Source organism: Malus domestica, chromosome 09 (assembly GCF_042453785.1).
Source record: "Malus domestica chromosome 09, GDT2T_hap1".
In the NCBI taxonomy this organism is placed as follows: Eukaryota; Viridiplantae; Streptophyta; class Magnoliopsida; order Rosales; family Rosaceae; genus Malus; species Malus domestica.
In genome coordinates, this window is record NC_091669.1 from 13,617,837 (window position 1) to 13,643,483 (window position 25,647).

The 25,647-nt window shown below is 37.9% G+C and overlaps 2 protein-coding genes across 3 annotated transcripts; one reads left to right on the forward strand and one right to left on the reverse strand.

The window, feature by feature from the left end:
• The first annotated feature begins 22,655 nt into the window (after positions 1-22,655).
• Positions 22,656-24,115, forward strand: LOC103443605 (uncharacterized). Of its 2 annotated transcripts, none has more exons than XM_008382483.4 (2): positions 22,656-23,266; positions 23,858-24,115. In XM_008382483.4, exons 1-2 carry the CDS (start codon positions 22,754-22,756, stop codon positions 23,957-23,959), a joined length of 615 nt encoding a protein of 204 aa, XP_008380705.3. In that variant the 5' UTR covers positions 22,656-22,753; the 3' UTR covers positions 23,960-24,115. The 2 variants fall into 2 exon arrangements, with proteins under 2 accessions (XP_008380705.3, XP_028964077.1); XM_029108244.2 differs by having other exon boundaries at positions 23,848-24,051.
• On the reverse strand, positions 23,866-25,417 carry LOC103443606 (uncharacterized). The gene is made up of 3 exons (XM_008382484.4): positions 24,774-25,417; positions 24,430-24,474; positions 23,866-24,212 (listed from the first exon to the last, which is right to left on the reverse strand). The coding sequence occupies exons 1-3, from the start codon at positions 25,199-25,201 to the stop codon at positions 24,155-24,157; spliced, it is 531 nt and encodes a 176-aa protein (XP_008380706.2). The 5' UTR covers positions 25,202-25,417; the 3' UTR covers positions 23,866-24,154.
• Between the last annotated feature and the right edge of the window lie 230 nt (positions 25,418-25,647).

Consider the following 25,647-nt stretch of genomic DNA (forward strand, 5'->3'; position numbering starts at 1 on the left):
CAGATTGGTTACGTCCACGGAGTAGAGGAGTTCTCATTAATTGTGAAGGGTTTATACAAGTACATAGATTCAAGCTCTCCTTCATTGAGTACTAGTGAATGATTTAGTACAAATGACATTAGGAAATACTGTGAGAGAATGATCTCTATTTATAGAAGAGAGTTTCTAGTTTCATTCTGACATTGACACGTGTCGTGTTGTGATTGGCTTCTAATGTTGACACGTGTCGCGCTATGATTGGCTTCTGATGTCGACATGTGTCGCATTGTGATTGGCCTCCTAGTTGGAGGGAAACTCTTCTAGGTCCTTGACGGTATAACGTTGACCGGTACTCAATAGTTTCGGGATTGGTCAAGTATGGTACAAACAGTGCTCCCCTAAGTTCCCGAGTGAGGGAAGCTCATCGGTTGAGGACTTGCAAGATCCAAGTCATTGAGTAATCACGAAATTTCTAAGTACTGAAGTGTGGTATCATTTTCACTTACCTTATCTGTCTTATATGTAGATGTGGCATCTTCTCTGGAAGTACTTTTCATCCATCCAGGGGTGGTATCTTTAACCGATGAAGATGCACAAGGTAATGTATCAATTTCACTTGAAGCTTACTTGTAGTTTCGGGCTTGGTCAAGAGCGATACAAACCCTATAGTAGGAGTCCCCCAAGTTGCCGAGCTAGGAGATTTGCCGAAGAAGGTAACAGACAAGGTAAGCAATCAGACTTCCAAGCAAGCAATCTGGATCGGAGGTTCGACTTTGGCTTCTGGTTGATTGTTCTCCTTCTCTTTGTGTCATAAACAGCAACAGGGATAAGGAGAAGCAAATGGAGAAGAGATGATATGAGATACTTTTGCTTTTGAAGAAGTAACTTTCCACATGCTTATTCTTGAACTGGGCTGAAGGGTTTTCTGGTTTCCTCTAAAGTATAAGGCCGACTCAAGAATTTGAGGGTCAAAACAAATCCATCAAATCCAAAGTATGTTCGACCCTAATAATATGGGATACTTTTTCTGTTGACAAAATAATGGATGTATCGGCATGTGTTCTGTTACGCTTGTCTCCACATGCTTCCTTGTATCCTTCTCACTTGCCCTATCTATTCCTCAGGCTGATATGGTATCTTCTCTGGAAGTATAAGATGTTGAAGATGAGTACTCGAGAGCAATGCCAGGTAAGTAATCAAGCAAGGGGTTTCAAGCAGTCAGTTCCTGACTGGAAGCTTGATTCCAAGTGCTGACTGATTGCTCTCTTTCTCCTTGTCTTGCAGGTAAGAATAAGGCCAAAGGAAAAGACAGGGAAAAAGCATGATATGGGATACTCTTGCTTTTAACCCTGATGATATGAGATACTCTTGCTCTGTTGTGGCTTGTTTGCAGAGGTATTATCGGGGGGAAAAAAAGCTGAGTATTTCGAGAGACTCTGCTGAGAGTGCCATCTCGAATGTGAAGAAAAGTTGAGCATTTTTGTTATTTGCAGGTCTGCCTGGCTGTAGAGGATGGAGGTCGACATATATACGAGTCTCCCTAACAACAAGTAGTAGTGTTATTCCTTTACCGTTCTTGGTCATAGCAATGTAGTGGGACCTGCAAACTTCACGTGTTTTAACTTTGTCAGAGCACTTTGAAAAAGTGGTCTGTGGAATCTGGAAAGCTGATGTTGCGTGTGAAGATTGCAGACAAGTTTTATCTAAGGAAATCTGGCTCTAGAAGTTCGAAGAGCGGTGCCTCTTTGGTTTTCGAACAAACAATCTTGTCGGGGATCTGGCTCTCCAGATTCAGATAACGATGCCTCTTCAATTTTTAAGAAAGCAATCCTGTTGGGAGTCTGACTCTTGAGATTCGGAGAGCGGTGTCTCTTCGATTTTTGAGAAAGTGATCCTCTTAGGAGTCTAGCTCTCGAGATTCGAATGGCGGTGCCTCTTCAATTTTTGAGCACGTAATCCTATTAGGAGTCTGGCTCTCGAGATTCAGAGAGTTGTTTCTCTTCGATTTTTAAGCAAGCAATCTTGTTGGGAGTGTTTTCTCGAATGTGAGTAAAGGTTGGGCATTTTTTCCAATCTGCCTTGCCATGGAGCACGGAGGTTGACACACATTGGGACTTTCTAGTTATCAAGCAATGTTGTTGTTCCTGTACCTTTGTGGGTAATTGTAGGGTAGCTGGACCTTCAAAATTTATGTGTCTAAACTTTGTCAGAGATTTTTGGCAAAGTTATTTGTGGTATCCGAGGAGCTGATGTTGAGTGTGGAAAGTGGTGCCTCTTCGATTTTTAAACCAACGGCCCTGTTGCCCTTTCTTTTATAAGGGCACCAATTATGTGCAAGAAGTACATTCAGAGAGTTATTACTTATAGGAATATTCCCCTTACTTCAGAGATTTATTGCACCTCATTTCTCCTTCATCATTTCTGAGAATGTCTAGCCCATCCGACCGTCGTTTTGACTTGAACTTTGGTGAAGAGGCAGCCATGCTTTCTCAAGACAACATATGGCGCCCATCCTTCTTATCGCCTACTGGTCATTTTACCGTTAGGGACTCTGTGATGAAGAATGATATGACCGCTGCGGTGGTGGCCAGAAACCTTCTCACTCCCAAAGATAACAAACTACTTTCCAAACGGTATCATGAGTTGGCTATTAAGGATTCTCTGGCTCTCAGTGTTCAATGTGCAAGTTCTGTGTCTAATATGGTCCAACGCCTATTTGCTCGAACCTGCCAAGTTGAATCATTGGCGGCTGAAGTGATAAGTCTCAAACAGGAGATCAGAGGGCTCAAGCATGAGAATAAACAGTTGCATAGACTCGCACATGACTAATAAACAGTTGCATAGACTCGCACATGACTATGCTACAAACATGAAGAGGAAGCTCGACCAGCTGCAGGAATCTGATGGTCAAATTTTACTTGATCGTCAGAGGTTAGTGGGTTTGTTCCAAAGGCATTTATTGGCTTCGTCTTCTGGGGCTGTACCTCGTAATGAAGCTCCATTGATCAACCTTCGGTGCTTCCTCCTTCTCGGGTTCTGCCTAGTACTGAGGCTCCGAATAATCACCCTCTAGTGCCTCCTCTTTCTGGGGCTCTGCCGACTGCTGAGACTTCTCCTGAGCAACCTTTGTGAAGGCTCTCTCTTGTTTGTTTATTTTGATTCATGTATATGTACATATTTGTAACTTATCAGAGATATCAATAAACAAGCTTTGCTTCATTTCAACGTATTGTGTTAAATACACCAAGACCTTCTTCACTAAGTTCTTTGAATTTTTCCTTTTGTTGAAGCTTGTATGTTGAAGCTTTGTGAGTGAAGCATGTAGGTTGAGGCAGTGCTCCGTTAATTTCCCGAGTGAGGAAAACTTCTCATTTGGAGACTTGAAAAATCCAAGTCACTGAGTGGTTGTGAGACTTCCGAGTATCAAGGTGCAATAGCATATGGTAGGAGTCCCCCAAGTCTCCGGTCGAGGGAGTTGACGAATGAGGCATTTCCTTTCTAAGTGGTAGCCCAAAACTCCTTCTTCATATATATTTGTTATGAAAGTTGTTAGGCCCAAAGAAAAGGAGACCTAGGCAATTTTTATTTTTTTTTCGAATTTTCAAATTTTCAAATTTTTGAATTTTCGATTTTTTGAATTTTTGAATTTTCGAATTTCCAAAAAAAAAATTATATATATATTTTAAAGCTTTGTAGGTGAAGCTTTGGTGTTGAAGCTTTGAGGTTGAAGCTTTGTTGGGTACCATGAATTGATTTTGCTTCACACTATCTTAATCAAGATAGTGTGAAGCTTTTGTAGGTGAAGCTTTTGTGTTGAAGCTTTGTAGGTGAAGCTTTTGTGGTGGGTGAAGCTTTTGTTGGTGAAGCTTTTGTGGATGAAGCTTTTGTGGTGGGGAAAGCTTTTGTGGGTGAAGCTTTTATGGTGGGGGATGCTTTTGTGGATGAAGCTTTTGTTGGTGAAGCTTTTGTTGGTGAAGCTTTTATGGGTGAAGCTTTTGTGGTAGGGAAAGCTTTTGTGGGTGAAGCTTTTGTTGGTTAAGCTTTTATGGGTGAAGCTTTTGTGGGTGAAGCTTTTGTGGTGGGTGAAGCTTTTGTGGGTGAAGCTTTTGTGGTGGGTGAAGCTTTTGTTGGTGAAGCTTTTATGGGTGAAGCTTTTGTAGGTGAAGCTATTGTGGGTGAAGTTTTTGTAGGTGAAGCTTTTGAGTTGAAGCTTTGTAGGTGAAGCTTTGGAGTTGAAGCTTTTGTTGGGTACCATGAATTGATTTTGCTTCACACTATCTTGATCAAGATAGTGTGAAGCTTTTGAGAATTTGTAGTTGTCCTCCATTGATGAAGCTTTTGTTGGTGAAGCTTTGGAGTTGAAGCTTTGGAGTTGAAGCTTTTGTTGATGAAGCTTTTATGGGTGAACCTTTTGTTGGGTACCATGAATTGATTTTGCTTCACACTATCTTGATCAAGATAGTGTGAAGCTTTTGAGAATTTGTAGTTGTCCTCCATTGATGAAGCTTTTGTTGGTGAAGCTTTGTTGGGTACCACGAATTAATTTTGCTTCACACTTTCTTGATCAAGATAGTGTCAAACTTTTGAGAATTTGTAGTTGTCCTCCATTGGTGAAGCTTTTGTGGTGAAGCTTTTGTTGGTGAAACTTTTGTGGTGAAGCTTTTGTTAGATACCATGAATTGATTTTGCTTCACACTATCTTGATCAAGATAGTGTGAAGCTTTTGAGAATTTGTAGTTGTCTTCCATTGATGAAGCTTTTATTGGTGAAGCTTTGTTGGGTACCACGAATTAATTTTGCTTCACACTTTCTTGATCAAGATAGTGTCAAACTTTTGAGAATTTGTAGTTGTCCTCCATTGATGAAGCTTTGTTGAATTTCCCTTTTTTTTTTCTTTTGGAAACTAGAAATTTGAAAATGTGGGAGAGACAACATATACAAATTTTGCTTCCACGCTGTTGAGCAAGAGATTGTGATGCAAGCCACACCTTGTAGTAGTCGAATTTTTGGATGAACCATATAAATTGAATTTGCTTCGAACAGTCTTGAATTTGCTTCTAAGGTTTGAGAATTGTAGTTGCCCTCCATTGATGAAGCTTTTGTTGGCACCATAAATTGGTTTTGCTTCACATTGTCTTGATCAAGAATGTGTGAAGCTTTTGAGCATTGTGGTTGAACTTCTTTGATGAAGCTCTTGTTGGCACCATAAATTGGTTTTGCTTCACACTGTCTTGATCAAGAGTGTGTGAATCTTTTGAGAATTATGGTTGCCCTCCATTGATGAAGCTCTTGTTGGCACCATAAATTGGTTTTACTTCACACTATCTTGATCAAGAGTGTGTGAAGCTTTTGAGAATTATGGTTACCTTCCATTGATGAAGCTCTTGTTGGCACCATAAATTGGTTTTGCTTCACACTGTCTTGATCAAGAATGTGTGAAGCTTTCTACGAGTTGTATTGTTTGCATTGTTACAAAGGAGAAATGTCTTAAGCAAATGCAAGAGGGCTGAATAGCTTGATCTTCGTATGCCATGCACTGAAGTTATTGTTGGCTACCAATAAGACTTTGTTGGTGACTATAACTCTTGTTGGGCATAAGTGATCCCCTAGTTGAGTTGTAAAACTTGAAGGTTTTTTATTATTTGTGAATGCTAGGAGTTCACATGTACAAGTTGTACCACTTGTTTTCTGGTTGGTGGAATGAATGGTCAGTTGTTTTCATCACTTGGTTGGTGGTACGAAGGTGAGTTCCTTCATCACCTTTCATCAAATTTCATCACCTGGTTGGTGGCACGAAGGTGAGTTCCTTCATCACCTTTCATCAAATTTCATCACCTGGTTGGTGGCACGAAGATGAGTTCCTTCTTCACCTGGTTGGTGGCATGAGTGGCAAGTTGCCAAATGATATTAGAGTACGGGTTGTACATTTCATCACCTGGTTGGTGGCATGAAAGAGAGTACGGGTTGTACATTTCATCACCTGGTTGGTGGCATGAAGATGAGTTCCTTCTTCACCTGGTTGGTGGCATGAGTGGCAAGTTGCCAAATGATATTAGAGTACAGGTTGTACATTTCATCACCTAGTTGGTGGCATGAAGGAGAGTACGGGTTGTACATTTCATCACCTGGTTGGTGGCATGAAGATGAGTTCCTTCTTCACTTAGTTGGTGGCATGAGTGGCAAGTTGCCAAATGATATTAAAGTACGGGTTGTACATTTCATCACCTGATTGGTGGCATGAATGAGAGTACGGGTTGTACATTTCATCACCTGCTGGTGGCATGAAGATGAGTTCCTTCTTCACATTTCATTACCTGGTTAGTGAGAATAAGGGCAAGGTGTCGAGGCATATTGTAGCAAGTGTCGAAGACACAAAGTATGTTGAACCCTTTCGAAGCACAGTTAGCTTATGTATGGATGTGTTGGAATGTATGATGTTTATGTATGAATGTGTTGGAATGTATGATGTTTATGTTGATTGATATAAATAATACTTATGAATGTTTTGTTATGCATGAAGGGATCCATGCTTTTGATATGTGAACCATGTTGGTTGTAACACTTAGTATCACATACTTTATGTCAAAGTACGCATGTTGAAGCTCTGAGTTGAAGTATAAGGGTAGGTCAGCGTAGACCAAGTGTTCCAATGCTATGAACACAAAAGACTCAGAAGAAGTTGTCTGAATTCCCTCTTCTTTAAATATTTGCCGAATGGCTTGTGTGACAGAAGATCTCAAGCAGTTGAGAGTCAAAACATTTGTAATGTGTATGCCTTCTTATAATAGCATTTCCTGCAGTACCTAGTCTTCCACTTTGAAAGAGTGAGGTTTGTCCCCATAGTTGTAATGTGAATTCCCTCTTGTTGTAATGGGCTTGCTGAGAGTAAAAATCCTTCCTCTTACCAAGAAACAGATACGTTTAGTGACTTAGCAAGTAGCTAAATGAGGCAGGAGATGATGCAATGGGTGTCTGAATGGCCAATATCTCCTCACTTGGTAGAACTTCACTTCCACTTCCCACTTGTTGATAAGGGTTAACCATATGGGGGTTCCCTTGGTATGTCTTTACTTCGGCGAATGCGTGATTGTAAGCCTGTGCCATCACCTCAGAGTAAGTCTTCCAAGTGTTGGCATTGATCATGTACTTGAGAAACAATCACGTAGGCCTACCGTGAAGGCCTTGAGGGCGGTCTTGTCATCTGCCTCAGCGCAGTGAGAATACTCATGGCTGAAGCGACCGGCATACTCTCTTAGTGACTCGTCCAGCTTCTAGCGAATAGTGTACAAGTCATCTGCAGAATGCAAGCGATCGGTCTGGAAGATGTGTTAAGAGACAAACAGTTTCCTCAGTTTCTTAAATGAGTATACTGTATCAGGTGGAAGATGGCAATACCAGTTTAAAGCTCCGCGAGAGAGAGTGGAGGGGAAGAGAAGACATCGCTCTTTGTCGGTGTGCATCCAATATGCCATGGTGGACTCAAAGAGGTTAAGGTGTTCAATTGGGTCATCCCTTCTAGTATAGAGTTGTAAACCAAGCTTTTCTTTTGTCTTTGCTTGAATGGGGTGTCGATGATCCTTCTTGTGAGAGGGCCAAGCCTGGGTTGGTTCCAGTCAGGTATCTTGGCCTGACGTTTAGCCTTCAACTTGTTTACTTTCTCAAGGAGCTGTAGGACAAAAGGGTCCTGAGTGGAGTCATGTACCACTGGAATTTTCTTTCGTAAGTTTCCATCGCCTCTTGGAAGTATGAAAGTTTGAGCAAGGGTGTGTGGTTTTTTCTTGGACTCGCCGTACTGACTTTTAGGGCGAGTCTGTCGAAATACCTCAGAGTCCCTTGTACCTTCATGTTCCTTTGGGACCTGTGGTTCCTTCCCTAGATTGGCAGTTGGCCTGGGTCGTGGGAGGGGACCAAGTCTTTCAGAAACCCTTGGGTCATTGATCTTCGAGCATATGTGAAGGGGATTCTCTCGATGTTGCTTTAGGAAGTCTTGGCAGTCACGATAAACGGCTTTCGATCCTTCCAACCCTTCTGCAAGAAGGTGTCTTCCTCCACTTCTTCTGTTTCGGGTCGAAGCATCTGGGTTGAGAAAAGTCTCATGTTGATCAATATTTTGATGATTAGCTCGCTCCTCATCAGGGATACCCATGTTGAATAGAGGTGACCCTCCGTGTTGAGGGGCACCCAGATGATGGTTGATGTCCACAAGGGCAACGAGCTCGCGTGTTTAAATACGCCTAGTTTCGTGGATCGTCTCAAAGAGCTTCTCATATGGCTCCTGGATGACCTCATTATTCATTGCTATCTTGTTGTTCTGAGCTTCTAGCTCATCAACTTTAGCTTGAAGAACAACCATATTTCCTTCATTCTTTCGTTTCTTCGCACTAGGTGCAAGAGGGGTGTCATTTTATATGTTGTGGCTTCCTTCGCTCCCCATGTTGGAGAGGGATGCCTGGTCAAAAGAGAGTGTACGAATGGTGGAAACCAGCTTGGCAAAGCTAAAGAGAGTGGGAATAAGTGTCGCTCCCATAGATGGTGCCAAATGTTGATGCACAAAATCAATGAGGACTTTGGTACAACAGAAAGTGTCAAGTTTGTGACCTTCGCTAGATTGCTTCGATCACTAGTGTGGATAAATATGTAAATGGATAGAGATAGGGAAGCAAATACAAGATGTACGTGGTTCAGCCAAATTGGCTACGTCCATGGAGTAGATGAGTTCTCATTAATTATGAAGGGTTTACACAAGTACAAGGTTCAAGCTCTCCTTCAGTGAGTACTAGTGAATGATTTAGTACAAATGACATTAGGAAATACTATGAGAGAATGATCTCTTTTTATAGAAGGGTTTCTAGTTTCATTCTGACATTGACACGTGTCATGTTATGATTGGCTTCTGATGTTGACACATGTCACGCTATGATTGGCTTCTGATGTCGACACGTGTCGCGCTGTGATTGGCCTCTTGGTTGGAGGAAAACTCTTCTGGGTCCTTGACGGTATAACATTGACCGGTGCTCAGTAGTTTCAGGATTGGTCAAGTATGGTACAAACACCTTCGATATCTACAAAAATATGCGGCAATGTCCAAGTCTTGGTAATCCGTGAAATTTCAAGATTGTGCTTTAGTCTCTTTCATGCTCCTTATATGCTTGTAAACTTTATGATTGTGTTTAAGAGGTCTAAGGTAATCAATTAAATGGTTAAGATGATATGATGGGAGTATAGACGAACATAATTCCGAGTGCATGAGGTTACATCTTGGGTTGTTGAGCACTTTGACCATTAGCCCCATCAAATTCACCAATCTTTTGTGCCTAACCTTCGCAACCATAGCCGCCTGCGCCTACTTCCAGATACAATACAAACAACTCCATCAGGTCAGAAACTCACAATTTCCCCTAATTATAAAACCAAGAATTGAAACGAAAAAAGGGAAGAAAAAAAAAGCAGAACACTTAGTACCCGAAAACCAAAATGAACATCAATATTCTAATTTTCTTAGCAAAGATTGTGACCTTGACCAAAATTTCCAAGTTAACCTTACAATGAATGTCAGCAACATTAACAAAGTAATGAGGTTCTCCATCTTCTCCACTAATAACACCAACATCAATCTGTGATCTCTGCCCTGCAGAAGACAATAATATAAATCACAAATTAAATGCAAAACCGAAAGAGAAAAAAATATATAAAAATAAATAAATTATATCTATATGTGTCAATTGATTTCTCAGTAAGTGAATTTATATATATGTATCTGTATATATGTGAACATGAGCAAGCTGGTTTTCATCATACACACACCCACTATTAGAGCTATTAGCTTAGCTAGAGTTTTGCTTGGTTGGCTATTGTTACATGTTAAAAAGCGAGACAAGATATTAGTTTGGCTACTAATTGATTAGTTTCAAATGGAAGAAGGGATTAAGGAACAAACAACTTCACTTTCAATCAACCTCTAGCTTGCATATACGAGTAAACATCCAAATTTCTTTATTCTTCTAATGATTGCTTATAGGTTTCTATTTATTGAATTAATATGGTTGATGGTTCAGAAAAGTAGGAAGCAGAAATTTTAAGCATCATTGTAAGTAGAGGTCAACATGATCAAGAAATGACTTTACAAGGACCCTCATTCCATTCAAGATCAACCCAACATTCTTTGAGCCCCACCCAAACCTCTGCATCATTAAAATGAAATCTCAAAATTCTCTTTGGTTGGCTTGCAATGCCATTTCCATGTTCATCATCTTCTTCCCCTGCTTTTTTACTATGGCGCATGTTGAGGCATCAAGACCTCTTATAAGGTGCACAAGATAAACATACTTTTTAAGTCCATAAAACGAACAATCACAAATTACTCAAATATTGAAACCCTAATTCTGCAATTCCCCAATAAATCACAGATTTCAAAACGAAATTACATCAAATTTCAAATGAACAATCACAAATAGAAGACCAAATCCTAATTTTGCAATTCCACCAAACATTGAAACCCTAAAATACACAATTTTATACGCACCAAACCCTAAAATAGAAGGACAAAAAAAAAATACCCTAAAACAGAAGACCAAATCCTAATTCATAAATTCCACAAAACAGTAAATCCCTAAAATACAAACTCACGTAAATTAGAGAATCCACAATCTTATACCTGCTTACACTTCTTCTATCGCATTTCGTCCGCCATCTTGATGATGAACTCGGTGGAGAAGATGTTAGCTTGGCGCCGTAGCCTTTGCGTCCACCGGTGGTCTTCTTCACCGTATTATCATAGTTGCTACTCATCAGGAAGGTGTCTGAAGATCAACTACGGGACATAGACCTCTCCTCTTGGTGAATCTCGATGGGGAACTCCAGCGTCATTGTTGTAGATGCTGATGCATACGTCAATGGAAGGAGACAATGAGGAGATGAGTGAGAGTAGTACCTGCTGATATTGAGAGCGGTTGAGATGACGGAGGCGGTCACTGTTGGGGCGTCCAAGCTAGGGATGGACAATGGTTATGGCGGGCGGGTAACCGCGGTTAATTTACCCATAACCGTTTATGCTTATACCCGCATAACCGTTTACCCATTGGGTAATTGCCTAAACGGTTATACCCATACCCATAACCATTTATAAACGGTTAACCATACTCATAACCGCATACCCATTTAACCGTAATTGTTTAGTACCCGTTTACCCATTTATCCTTTTTAACCCGTTTATCTTCTTTTTTTTTTACCATTACCCTTTTTTCACCCATCTACATGTTTTTTAACAACTTGAAAATTAAAAAAAAAATTGTCATAATTTTTTTTTTTTTACAATTAAACACCATTATAGGTACATTCATCATACATTTCCATATTTTAATTTTTGAAGTCCTTATATCATTCTAATAATTGAAATAATAGTTTACGGATGATATTTTTAACTGTTACCAATGAAGGTAAATATAATATTTGCTAAGTATTATTGGGTTACAAAAATTGTTTAAAAGACATTTCTGTCAAAGCATTTCTTTCAATTTCACGGTTACCCGCAAGGAATTTAAATTAATTTGGTCAATTCCTTGATGATGAGAATCATCATTCCTGTAGTAGTGTTATTGAGAGAATGACCGATGAATTCCTTGCTAATTTATTGGGTGCTAAGTATTATTGTATCAAGATGATGGTTTGTGTTAGTTTTACATATATAAAATAAATGGGTAAACAATTACCCATTTATAACCGCGATTAATACCCATAACTGCCCATTTAAATTTCGCGGGTAAACGATTATACCCAGAACCGTTTATTTATCTAAACGGTTACCCATAACCGTAACCGTTTAATTTAAATGGGTGGATAACTGCAGTTACCCAAAACCAATGGGTATTTGCCCATCTCTAGTCCGAGCAACTAAAGAGGAGACAGAGAGGGGAGACAGAGCATAGCCAAGAGATCATTAGGGATATTGGACGGACAAAAGACTTGTCGTTAGGGGTAGAATTGGAAACTTATTGTTTGGGCCATTTTAATTGGACTGGTTTAATGTTGGACTTTGTCATAACCATTAAATAAAGTTGTTATATGGTTTGTGGTTAAAATTCAAAGTATTGAAACCATTTTTATTAGTTTTCCTTTAATTTTTTTTTTCAGTGAAGCTGTGAGCGACGGAAAAAAGGTAGAGGAAGTTGGGAGTCCCACGTGTCACCATCTCCAATTAATGCAAGATAAATGGGTAAAGTTGGAATAACAGCAAAATAATCGGGGGTAAAATCGGAAATCCACTGTAGCTAACCCACAATGATTTCCCCACCTGTTTTAGCATATACTAGTAATTGTGCCCGCGAGTTGCTGCGGGTTTTAAAATAAATAAAAAAAATCACAATAATTAACCCGTTTCAACCAAGAAGAAAAAAGTTAGTTTGATAATCTTAAACTACTAGAAAACTTTAATATTATAGCCATAGTATTTAATCTCACATGAGTGAGATTAAAAAATCCCAAAGTACATCAAAAATACCAAAGCACATAAAAAAAATTCATAATAATTAATTTATGCCTGTGAAAACTATGCAAATGCTCGTGATCATAGCCTCTACACTTTGATGATGGGTACATCGTCATTTGGATTTTAAAACCTTACAAACCCTCTTGAACAATTTTTTTAGGAGAGTTCAAAATAAATAAAAATTTCACAATAATTAATGTTTAAAAGTGTGAAAAATGTAAAAAAAAAAAAGTAAAATATACAAATGCTCGTGATTGCATCTTTTATGCTTAGATGATGGTTACGTCGTAGTTAGATTGTTAAAAATGTCCAAACCCCCATGAATAGTGTTCATTGTTTGAATGCAAAATTAACAAAAATTCATAATAATTAATGTAAAAGTGTGAAATATGTAAAAAGAAATATACAATCACTTGTATTAACAAGATTTACAACTTTCGTGAAGGGGTCAACACCATAATCCATAAACCCTGGATTTATATTTAAAGGTCGATTGTCATTTACGCTCTATCCTTCTCACCGAATTTTATTTTTCTGATTTTCTTTTTTGAAAACATGATCTTTTAGCGGATGTAAAAAAAATGAACGATTTGGATTATCTATATCACGTTCCACTATTTATGGTTAACTAAAAATGAGTCATTGTTATATAGTTTCTAGAGACTTTATAAATTCCAAGAAATATTCTCACTAACCATAAAATCCAAAAGTGATATCAACAATCTGAACCGTTCATTTTTCTGCATCCACTAAAAGATCATCTTTTCAAAAAAGAAAAAAAAAATTTGTTGAGAAAATTTAACAGTCAAATTTGAACGACAATTAACAGTCAAATTTAAATCTCTGGTTTATAGGATTATGGTTGCAAATTTCAGAGTTGACCTCTTCACAAAAGTTGCAGAGCTTGTCATTACGAGCCTTTGTATATATTCTGTTTATTTATTTTCCACACACTCTACATTAATTAAAAAACTACTAAAAAACCTTACTACAAAAATAGCCATATGATTTAATCTCACTTATGTGAGATTAAACATTACCGTTGGATTCTTTGATCTCACTTACGTTTTTAGTATTAGGTTTTTCATTTAATTATTTATTGAAAGATCAATATATTTTTCTTTAATGGATAACGGGTCAGATCATATCACTTGTTAATATTAACGAGTCAAGTTTGGAACGGGTCATATTTACATGTTCATTTTAACAGATGTTACACGACACGACCCGTTAAGATATTGAATATGTCACGAAAATGACATGAACCCTCGAAAAATACAACATGAATGCCAAATCTAGTAACCAACAAACAATGAAATGTAAAACCCAAAAAAGCAACAAGATTCGTTCTACTAGCTTTTACAACTAATTAATTGGCTTCTTGCTTTAAGTTGAATACCTACTGAATGACTGGATACCGATGACTAACAGCATGTTCAATAGAGACCGAATACCGACTAATTAGTTAATTAAACAACTTTCCTTCTTTTCTTTTCTTTTTTTTTTTTTTTTTTTTTGAACATAGCTTATTAAACAATTTAAGTTGGAGTTGGCACATCTTTATGAAAGCTGAACTTCAAGAAGCATGTTCGAGCATAGTAAATTGGGTGCATGTATCGAAGAATAACTTGCTCTAATACTAAGATAATCTTTATAGACCCATAAAAGTCTACCCTAAATATCACCAATATTATCCCTAACTTAACAATCTATTGCTAAGTGTGAAGTTTTATCATAAAAAATCTTGTTTAACATTAGAATTAAAATATCTCATATATAAGTTGTAGGCTTTTTATATTAGCACCTCACAAAATATTGAATGCATCCCACATTAAAATTAATATTAAATGATTTATTTACCGTACTATGCAATGACAATTTTGACCTTATTAGGTTTAAAAAAAAATTTGAAATACACCCCCAATCTGACACACCCCGACCTGAAATCAAGGCGTGATGGCCGTCATGTGAGGGTGACGTAGCCATGTGCACAGTACAGAAGCGATAAGGATATGAAATATACGAATAAATAAAACCGAAAGTTAACATAAGGTGCACTAATAAGCAGAAAGTGTTAGGAATGAGATACAAGTGTAAATACACCTAATCAGAGCATAGAAAGTCTAGGTGCAATTCAGTAGGACAAGTACTAGTTATACAGTACCAGAAGAGGTCCTACGGATATTATATTTTGTCAGAACTGCCGAATCCTCACATGCCACCAACAGCAAGTCTACCTAAAACCTGGAGGGGTGCAAAACAAGAAGTGTGAGTGGGCAAAAACAAAGCTTTTGAAAAACATTTCATTTATCAAATGCTCTAACCCCTCGCCATAAAACATGTATAATTTTCCCAGAAATGGAATATAAACATATATATATATATATATCCATAATCATAAATATGTCATGCCAAGATATAAACAGAATAAGTAACTCAGGTGAAAATAAATTCATAGAAAATAACACATTGGCCGGAACCCCTGCAGAAGTCTGTATGGCTGAATTCATAGCTCATTAGTCAATCTAGTCGAAGTCACTGCAAATGACCTATACGACACTACACTGCACACGAGTTGGAACCACTGAAAAGGTTTGTACGACAAGACTAGGTGTAATATAGTTATGCTCAATGCTACGTACTCATGATAGCTATGCGATAAATCGCTAGTCACCTACGAGTCGGAGTCACCTATGATGGTCTATACGACAAGATTGTGCACCTATATTGGATCCAATGTGAGCATATGGTGCGGGAGGTGACATCATAAATAGGCATGTACTATATCTCTGACTAAATCACAATCACTTGGGGTGCAGGTTTATGAGCTCTATACTTCTCAAATAATCACAACTGTTATTCACATTCACAATTCATAAACTCACCTAGGCTTACCTGAGCGTCCACATCACCACAATTATATATATGCATCATACACTATTTCATATTCTGAATATAAATTTATATGCATGGCATTTCAAAGCATACTTACATTTAAACGCATTTTATGGGAAAATATTGAGTATATAAATATATACTGAAAACCAAAAGCCCACTCACTGGTATGTCGAAGGGTCGTAACCCCCGAGCCAACCTTGACTGCGCTCGTCCTCGAGATAAGTCTCCCTATATACTAAACAACTATAAAAACGTTAATTTAAAGCACACAACCCATACTAGCTAATAACTTCTCATACAATGCTCAAATGAGGTATATAACTATACCATCGAGACCTACACAATTCCACGAACATGCCCAAATTTTTAAACTAATTTTTGGAGCCCTCAAGCGCCGGCAAAGGCATGGCCCTATGCGCAGGGACCCTAACGGAGTCCCCTAACCCCGTTAGGAATATTCCATTAAAAAGTAACAAAAACCGTTAAAACTAACCAACGCCGTTAGGAATATTCCGTCATCCTCTACCTTCGAACTCCGGCGACCATCGCCGTCGCCGGAAACTGGAAAAACTTTAAAACCTTGTAACTTCTTCATTTTTCAACCAAATTTCACGAATTATATACCAAAATGAAACTTAAGACAAGTAGAACAATTCCTTACCAGTTTTAGGACCTAAAACTCATGGGATCTTGCCGGAAAAATCCACGATAATCCGGCCAAAACTAAAACTCGCCAATCTCACGTTCCCGACGTCCAATTTACTTGGTTTTTCTTCTCCGAGCTTCATAAGGATGTTTTAAAACCTCCTACAAGCTTCAAATCACCTCAAACATCCATAATTACTACCACATGAACAGTGCATCAAAATTGAGATTCTGAGTTCTTGGGTTTTCGAGGGTTTCACTTACCAAAAATGGTATGGATAAGCTCCTGGACTTGCAAGGAATACCAAGATCACTTCCCCATCTTCAATCAACAACTGGAAGTGAAGGTTTGAAGGTTGTCCGTATAGGTTGTACGGAAATGGAAGAAGATCCGAGAGAGGGAGGAGAGAGAAAGGTCAACGGGAGGTGTGTGTGTGGTCCAATTTTGGGTCATTAATCACCACCAAAATTTACTAACTTTAAGTTCCAAAAACTTAGGAACTAACCAATTTAGTTTAAACTCAAACTTAAACCATAACACCACATAACAAACTCAATGTCCAAGGGCAATTTAGACATTTCACACCATTGAAACTAAATATGTCGGGACGAGCTGTGATGCAATCTGACACACCCGGACCCATAATGTCCACCTGGACACCCGAATCACGATGTGCTGGTCGACACCTGAAAGGTGACAAAGCCATAAAGTATAGTGATATGGAAAACGTGAATAAATTAAAACCTAAAAGTGACTAATTTAGAGTGTGTATGTGAGCAAGATTGAATATATATCACACAAGTGATGTCAAAGCATAGATAAATTGCAATAAAAGAAGAGTAATTACATTTATACCTAAATGAGGAGTCTCCTACGTAACAGCTTTTACCAACAATCCTCGTCGTCACGAAACCTCTCTCTTTCCACTCATGTCCCTCACACTTTTTCTCTCTATCTCTCTCTCTACCCACTCAACACCATCAGACACCACTTCTTTACATTTTTATTAAAATCGATTTTTACTCTTTCTATGTCTTTATTCTCTTTCTGCAATCTTGAACTCACACTCTCTCTAGCATCGAGAGAGAGAACTCACACTATCACCTTAATCCCTTCACAAATTGAACTCCAAAACCATGAAACCTTAATCTCTGGGATGAGAGGAACCTAGCCATACCATTGCATGTGCCATCGGAGCATTGAGCAGTGACCTGCCATAGAACCCGAGAACTTTGAGCTTTAACTCTCAATCTCAGGTGAGATTTTCTCATTTTCTTCAATTTCTAGGCTTCTGTTTGTGATGGAAATGAATTTTATGTTGATTTTAAACTTGAATCCATATGTTTTTAGCCTTGTTATCCTCTGCATATGCATGCATGTCTTCCTCGACGACGAACTCTGGCGACCTCAGTGGCTTTCGAGCCATTTTCTGGACAAATCAGGGTGAGTTAGCCATCAAAAAGGTACCATTCTCTTCGCCTCATTGAAAATTACGATTTTCATTTTTAAATTACTCAATTTCGTTAAGTATTGATAAAGTTAAGAACGTTTAAAGTTTGTCCAATTTTCCGGTGAGTTACCTAGTTTCCGACGGACCAGACGCCTTTCAGGCCATCTTCCGACCATCTCTGGCCACTTTTTGAACTCCAAATATGTACAATCTTATTCTAAGCTTTCCTAGCTTCGTTTTGATATATTATGGGCAAATTTTGGTTAAGAAATGAACCCGTTATTACCATTTGAAGTCTTGGCCATCACTTTCCAGATTCATGTGGTTGCAACACCAACCGGCCTGAGAAGAAGGAAAAAAAAACCAAATCCACTATCCAAATCTAGATCCAAACCCGGGACCCGGCCCGACCCGACCCAATTCCAAAATGAATATGGAATATTCTTTGGAATATTTAAAAATTAATTAAATATGGGACCAACCCTACAAATCCATCCCCTCACCCTTCTTCCCCACCCGTCTCCTCTACCACCGTTTCTTGGGCGAGCTTCCCAGGTGAGTTAACCACAAACTCCAGCAACAAGCATCATCACCACCATCGTCGTTCCACTACTCTCAGTGCCATGAACAGGACCCACCTAGAGTTCATGTTGTTTGGCCGCCGTTCATGAGGGTGTAGCATTAGGGATTAGGGATAAATTATTTTGGGTATTTTATTAGGGTTTTTGAGTGAGCGAGAGTGACACTTAGGATTGGAAACAATTTTGTAATTTGTAAACAAATCCAAGTGGTGGAGGACATTGAAATGGGTGGTAAAGCTTTAAGCTTTTTTATGGCGTAATAGAATACCAAAAGTAATTTATCCCTATTTCCTACGGAATCCCAAGTGTCCCCAATCCCCAATAGAATGGTGGTAAGATTTGTAAAGCTTTAAAGTCCTCCTGCCTTCTATGCAGTATGACCTGCCGGAAAAAAAAAGACGAAGTTGAGGAGGAGAATGAGGAAGAAGAAGATGAGCAAGATCTGGATGAGGAACTCCAACGAAGATGGGTGGGGAGTGATGGACAAGGAAGATGGGTTGGACGAACTGGGAAGATTTAATCAGCAACGAGTGAATCGACAGACACGCAGCTGAGATGGTGGACGAGGGAAGAAAGGTGAAGGGATGGATTTGTAAGGGGTGGGTCCCTCTTCTTTAATAAAATATTTAAATAATTTTAAATTTAGTTTTTGAATATTTAATTAATTTTTAATCCAAATGGACTAGGAAGTGGACCCGCATCAAGCCACGTTAGCATTTAACAGAGAAATTAACAAAAAAACTGATGGAGGTCTAACATTGCAACAAATTTGTAAGATGAGATATGACATTGTAATTTTTAAAACATGAGGTATGAGATTGTGGTTCGACCAATAGTTGAGGTAGTTTTGTGTAATTTACCCTATTATTTATTTTCTTCAACTACCAAAACCCCTTACACCGTCCATTGTTGAATAAAACCCTAACAAATGAAACTACTAACACGTTGATTGAGAAAAATTATTTATGACGAATGGACATGAAATCGATGTTTCGGAAGCTTCACATGAGGTAAGACTTCATATTTTCCATTGTTTTATTGATTTCGACGATGTCAATAATTATTTAATCCTGGTTTTGTTGTGTTATTTATAGGGGTGGGTTAAAAAAACCGAAAACCGAACCGAACCGAAACCGAAAAAACCGAACCGAATTGAAAAAACCGAACCGAACCAAATTAATTAAATTAATTTTTTTTATTTAATTATTTGTTTTGGGTATTATTTTCTAAACCCAATTTGTAAGTTAAAATGTGCTAAACCCAATGTGTTGCCAAAGTTTAAGCTCAAAATATTAAAAAAAAGGCCTATAAAAACTCTAAACCCTAACCTATTATTTCTCCCCCATATAAGGTTCCGGAACCAAACCTCCTCATGAAGTACCTACATCCATCTCCATAGCACTGTCTACTTCTGCCCCAACTTTCTTTTCCAAATCTACTCTCATATAACATGTAACATAATCCATAAACATTTATTTCGGGTAGATTACTTGGGTAATTTGTGATGGAAAAGAATCCGACACACACTAAATAAATCCACTCACGCATTACTTTTACTAATCAAGTTGTCAACATGCAACAGCAAACAACCCTGATCTTTAAACAACATCATACAATTTAACTTTTCTAAGTCATTTGTACAATTTTTGTGTTGTGAGGTTGTTAGTTTGGACTTTGGAAGACTTGATTGAAGATTTTAGTTCAACTTTAAATGTTTATTTTCATTGTCTTTGATTCTAGTTAGATAGCTTATGTTATAATTGTGTTGGATATGTTAAAATTTAAAATTTCAATGTTTTTCATTTTTTGAAAAAAAAACAAAAAACCGAAACCGAATAGGAAAAAACCGAACCGAAAAAAAAACGAACCGAAAGAAACCGAAAAAAATGAAACCGAACCGAAATTTCAGTTTGGTTTCGGTTTTGGCAAAAAACCGAACCAATTTAAACCGAACGCACCCCTAGTTATTTAAGCTTATGTGTTCATATTCATCTTTTAGAGATCACATGGATTACATAAAGAATTAAACGCCTAAAATTACCACCAAATATTAAAAATAGACGACATGGGTTTTAATGGTGGAATTTAAAACAAACCCACATATGCTTTAAATCCCAGGCAACATCTTTTGTCAAAATTTTAGTCAGCATTTTTTGTCCAAATTAGAAGCTTTATTGATCATTTGCATAAGACTACGCCCCCTTACCGATTAAAGTATAAGGCTAATATTGATATTGAGTTGTATGATTTTAGCAAATAATTGAGGTGTATGATTCTTAATAAATAAACGAGGATTTGATACGATTTTTTATTGTATTTAAACAGGATAGCACACAAGGCAATACATCTACAGGGAACACTGAGGTTGCAACAACGAGCATCATTGATTACACAAATGCATTTAAAACAGGCAAGGTAACTATTTTTAGTATATTATTAAACTCTTATAAATGGTCAGACTTTGTTTCTTGTATTCTATACTTTTATTGGTTCTTCAATTATGGTTAGATTTCCAAAGTCTTTAATCCATCAAGGATTCTGTAACAAGATTCATTACTAAATATGCATCTGTGAATTTCATGGAAACTCTAGCATTCTTTTATGCAACATATTAAGTTCATAATAGGGAATAGCATATGGGTTGGAATCTTAGCATGTCTACAAACATTTTGTTAATGGCAAATGGCAATGATCTTGTATGGACATGTGTTCAAAAGTAAAAATGACTTGCTTGATTGGACTCGCGCACAAGGAAAAAAGAATAATATGGTTATTGTCATCAAGAGGTCTAATGCATGAGGGGTTGACTAAAGGAGGAAGAGAGCTCAAATAACATTTGCTTGTGAGAGACGTGGCGAGTACCAATCCACATTGAAGAAGTCTGATATTAATGACCAAAATTCTGATGCAAATAATAAGAAGAAAGAACCTAGGAATACTGGTACTGAAAATGCGGATGTCCATTTATGTTGAAAAAAGGAGTCAACATTGGAGAAGGAGATGACTGGAAATTGGAGGTTGAGTGTGGGGTGCATAACCTTACCTATTCACAATATCTTGAAGGGCATTCTTTTGTCGGACGATTAACAAAAGAGCAGAATGAACTTTTAGTTGACATGTCTACAAGTTTAGTGAGACCCAAAGTTATTTTGAACACCATGAAGAAAAAATATTTACTTAATGTACAACAAGGACATTATACAACCCAAGACACTATTAGCAGACAAAAGAAAAAGCAGGAAGATCAGAAATGCAACAGTTGTTAGGTAAGTTGGCTGAGTACAACCATATTGAGCATCTTCGAAGTACTAGTGTTGATAATGTTGTTAGTGACTTGTTTTGGACTCACCCAATTAATGTTGATATCTTACATTGTTTCCCACATGTGCTTATCATGGATTGCACGTACAAGACTAATAGGCATCGTTTTCCACAACTGGAAATTGTAGGGGTAACTTCAACTGATATTACATGTTTGGTTGCATTTGCTTTCATTGACCATGAGAAGGAAGACAATTACACATCGGCATTGACAAGATCGTGTGGAACAATTTAAGCTATTACCAAGTCTAAATAATGTAGCCACCATCAAAACAATATGTCTTAATTGTGACTAAGTTATGTTTTAGAAATTGAACTAAAATATATTGAATGCCAGGAGAGAGTACATTTTTAAAAAGAACGTTTTTTAATGGTTATATTCAACTAGGCAGTGGTTATAATGAATATAGCATGGTCATGTCCTTCCGGGAGATCATGATCTGATTGTAGAATTAATGAGGGCAAAAGTCATGGCCCCTGAAGTCCTACTCAATCTCATAATTCAAGACTTAGCACTTATGACTCTCATAATTCAAAAGTCATGGCCCTCGAACTAATTGTAGAGTGAGTCAATGGCATTTGGCATTCATAAGGTGCTTTCTTGCACTACTCAAAGATGCTTTCTTGCAGGTCGACTTGGTTCGACCAAAATATGCACAAGAAAATGGAAACAGAATGGTAGCTTTGAAATCATTATTATTATTATTGAATAACGTTCAAATCAACCTAAACAATTTTCAAATCATTCAATTTGAAATCATACGGCAACCTAAACGTTCAGATAATTTGAAATCACTCGGCAAACTAAATGTTCAAATGTTTAGATTCAATCCCTGAAAATTAAAAATAAGTGTTATAAGATTTGAGAAATGTGGAGTGTATAGAAAATATGGAGTGTATATAGAAAATGTAAGGAGTATATTGAGAATATGGGGTGTAAGGATATTATGGGAAAATACATGTTAAGATAATTTTTAATTGAAAAAGTAAATATAGAGTGTATTAAGTAGGTAAAGTTTATTCAATAATTTATAAAGTGTTAATATAATAAGGCAAAATATTTTGTTTACGCCGGATATAAGACTTTATTTTCCAACATATAAAATCTCGTCTCTACATTAAAGTGTGTGTGCATGCATGTATTAGTATACGCGTACGCGTGTCATATCTATGTAATGCCACAAACCTGAATATAATAGGAGTTAAGGGACAGGTGTTAAGCATCAAGGGAAGGAAAGCATGCAACCTCATCATCTCAGACTCTCTCAGCCTTCTCTTCTCTCCAAACACACACACAGTATATGGTGGCACTTTTGCAAAAGACAACTCAATCGCCATCAACACTTAAATCCATAAAAGTAAATATTGACATAGAAAAAACCTAAACCCAATTCATGGAAGAGAGTAGAAACAGAAGCAAAAATGGGTCAAAGGGAGGAAGTGACGATGACGATGTGGTTGATGGGTCAAAGGGAGGAAGTGACGATGATGATGTGGGTCAAGGAGAACTGTACTCTCCTGCTTATTCCATCAACGTGAGAAACAACAAAGCAAACCTTGATGCTAATGTGGGTCAAGGAGAATTGTACTCTCCTTCCCATGCCATCAAAGTGAGCAATAACAAAGCAAACCAAGAACCATCGTCGCTGCTGCCGTCGTCGATGGGATTGGGTGTGGCTGCAGACCATATAAGGTGGAACTTGGGGGCCATCAAGGACAGACTGTTGGAGAAGGTGGCAGCTGCTGCTGTTCCTGCTGATGCTTTGGACAGTGCACGCCACTTCTTAGAGAGTGTCGTCAAAGATGTCACTGGGGCTGCGCATGGAATCACCAAGGATGCCTTGCACCGGGTCAGAACACATCTTGTTGACATTCTACCCTCCCTGTCTCCTGAAACCACGAACAAGGTCTCTCTATCTCACATCTCTTTGATACTTAATTACTTACGAGTGCTTTGTCATACCAGCGATGGTGGGAGGGTGAATGAAATCGAAACTAGGACCTCTTTTGGGTTTTAATCATGCGTTATGAATGTTATAGTTACTCTTCATAACAAGAGACTCACGACTTCAAATAAATGTTCTCTTGCCAAGAACAAATACACATATCGTCGACGGTAATAAATATGAACTTAACTACATATTCAGATAAAAATAATATAATCTTAACCCATAGTCTAGATTTACAGTCTAGTAATACATCATATATATGAGAGATTTTTCAGTGTGATCAGTACACGGAATGGTACATCACGTGTCATTATACAAATGGTTTCTCCATATATATTGCTAAAGAAAACATTTTTTTTTCTTTCAAATGAGTAGTACTCTTATTTGAACCGTAACACCATCAAGCTATATACTTGAGATCTAATTTGTGCTAATTTGTTTAAACTGTTTGCATGATAATTCTGAGGAGAAAGAAAAGAGAAATGTGTGAGTGTGTGCGTGTGTTGCAAGTATAATAAACATATTCTCATTTACTTTAGATTATGACAGATGGTGGATGAGGCAGAAAGGGAAGCTAATAATATTGGTGGAGGTCATGGGAGAGAAGATGAGAGGAAGAACGAGGAAGGACGCCAAAGAAGTAGAATTTGAAAGGTCCCCTATGCCTCGCCCACTTCCTCTGTATTTTCTACATCAAGGCTTTGATGCCTCTTTGTATATAAATAATACAATGTCTGAGTAAACATGCATAAACTCTCATCCCCAAAAATAAAGAAATTTTCCTTTCTTCCTTGACAAGGAATGAAACTGAAAGCTATACAGTTTTCTGGTTTTCGAAAACTAAATTCAAGGCCCGTCGTCACCATCTTTAATTAAATTGCAAATATCTGAGCACTCCACCAAACTGCAAAATATCAAATTTTACAGAAAAAAACATTAGAATGGGGTATTTACAGATACAGATGTTAGATCAAATACATGAAACATATATATGGTTGTTGATGAGGATATGATGAAGCTTTAATGCCTTTTGTACAAATGTTGAAAGAACATAAAAATAAAATAAAAATGGTGACCGTTAATTCTCAGTTGCAGAGTTTAAATTGAAGAGGAAAACGTACCAATATTGCCGGCTTCTAAATCCTTGCTTGAAAACAACTATAGGCCTGCGGCATGACAAGATCATCAAACACCAAATGTAATGGCATAAGATTTAAGAAAGGCAGGGAAAAAAACACATATATAGCTGAGCAATCAAGAAAGCAAAATACTCAGAATTCCGAAGTCATTCCTCTTTGCAGACAAACTGCAGTTGAATACGTGGAAAACAAAATTTGTTTTTGTGATTTTAGTGTTACGCGCGCATAATTTGTTAGACTGCAATTTTCATGTGGAATGACTCTTTACAGTTACGGCTGAGCATGCCTATTAAGAAACATAATTTGAAAAAGAAAAATATTTGTACCTCCTGACATTGAAGGGGCCTTCACCAGGTGAGCCCTCACCGCCTCTAATGCAGGTGGTGACGCACTTAATTGTGCAAGACTCTGCCTTTCTCGACTTTGGTCTTTGAATCCTTGGTTTCTTGCAATCCTTGGGCAAAGCACACTCTCCAGACAGTGTCTGGGGAATATTTTCTAGAGTCTCAGATTGCTCAGGAGACTCAACTGCACCGGCAGAAGCTAAAACTGCAGCAGCTGCAAGAAACCCTGCAGTTGCTAAGAGAAAGCTTCTGCTTCTGCTTCTTCTGCTGCTGCTGCTGGTGGCTTGGGAAGTGCTTCTGATGGTAATACCATTGGCTTTGTTAATCTTGTTGGCGATGTTGGTTTTTTCAAGTTGTGGTGGGATTTTATTGAGAAGGAATGGAGAAGTTGGGACATAATAAATTAGCATGTTCTTGTACAATTCTGGAAGCAGTATTTCTTTGAGGTAGGTTCATTTCAAGCAAAAAGAGACCAACTGCATGCGATGAATGGATTCTCAGATTTTTCTTATCCATTCAACTTGTGTGTGTGAATCTGTGATATGGAGTCCTTGGCCAAGAGTTGCTTTCCTCTGCTGGCTATACGTGTCAACTATGCTAACCTCAAGATATGTGTTTACGTGGGTAAATTTTGTGTGCGACCGGAATATAACTTTATATTCGTAATTCATTCACGTGATCTGACAGATGAAGAGATTTATATTTTCGATTGTATGGCAGAATCGCTTGTTTACCATGTGAGAAAGTTGCAGAGACTCACTGCCGCATTGGGATGCTTTGCTTTCGGGATTATATTACCGTTGAAATTTAAAATCTTCCACCTAAACCCTAACCTTGTTTTTCCAGTTTTCACGTA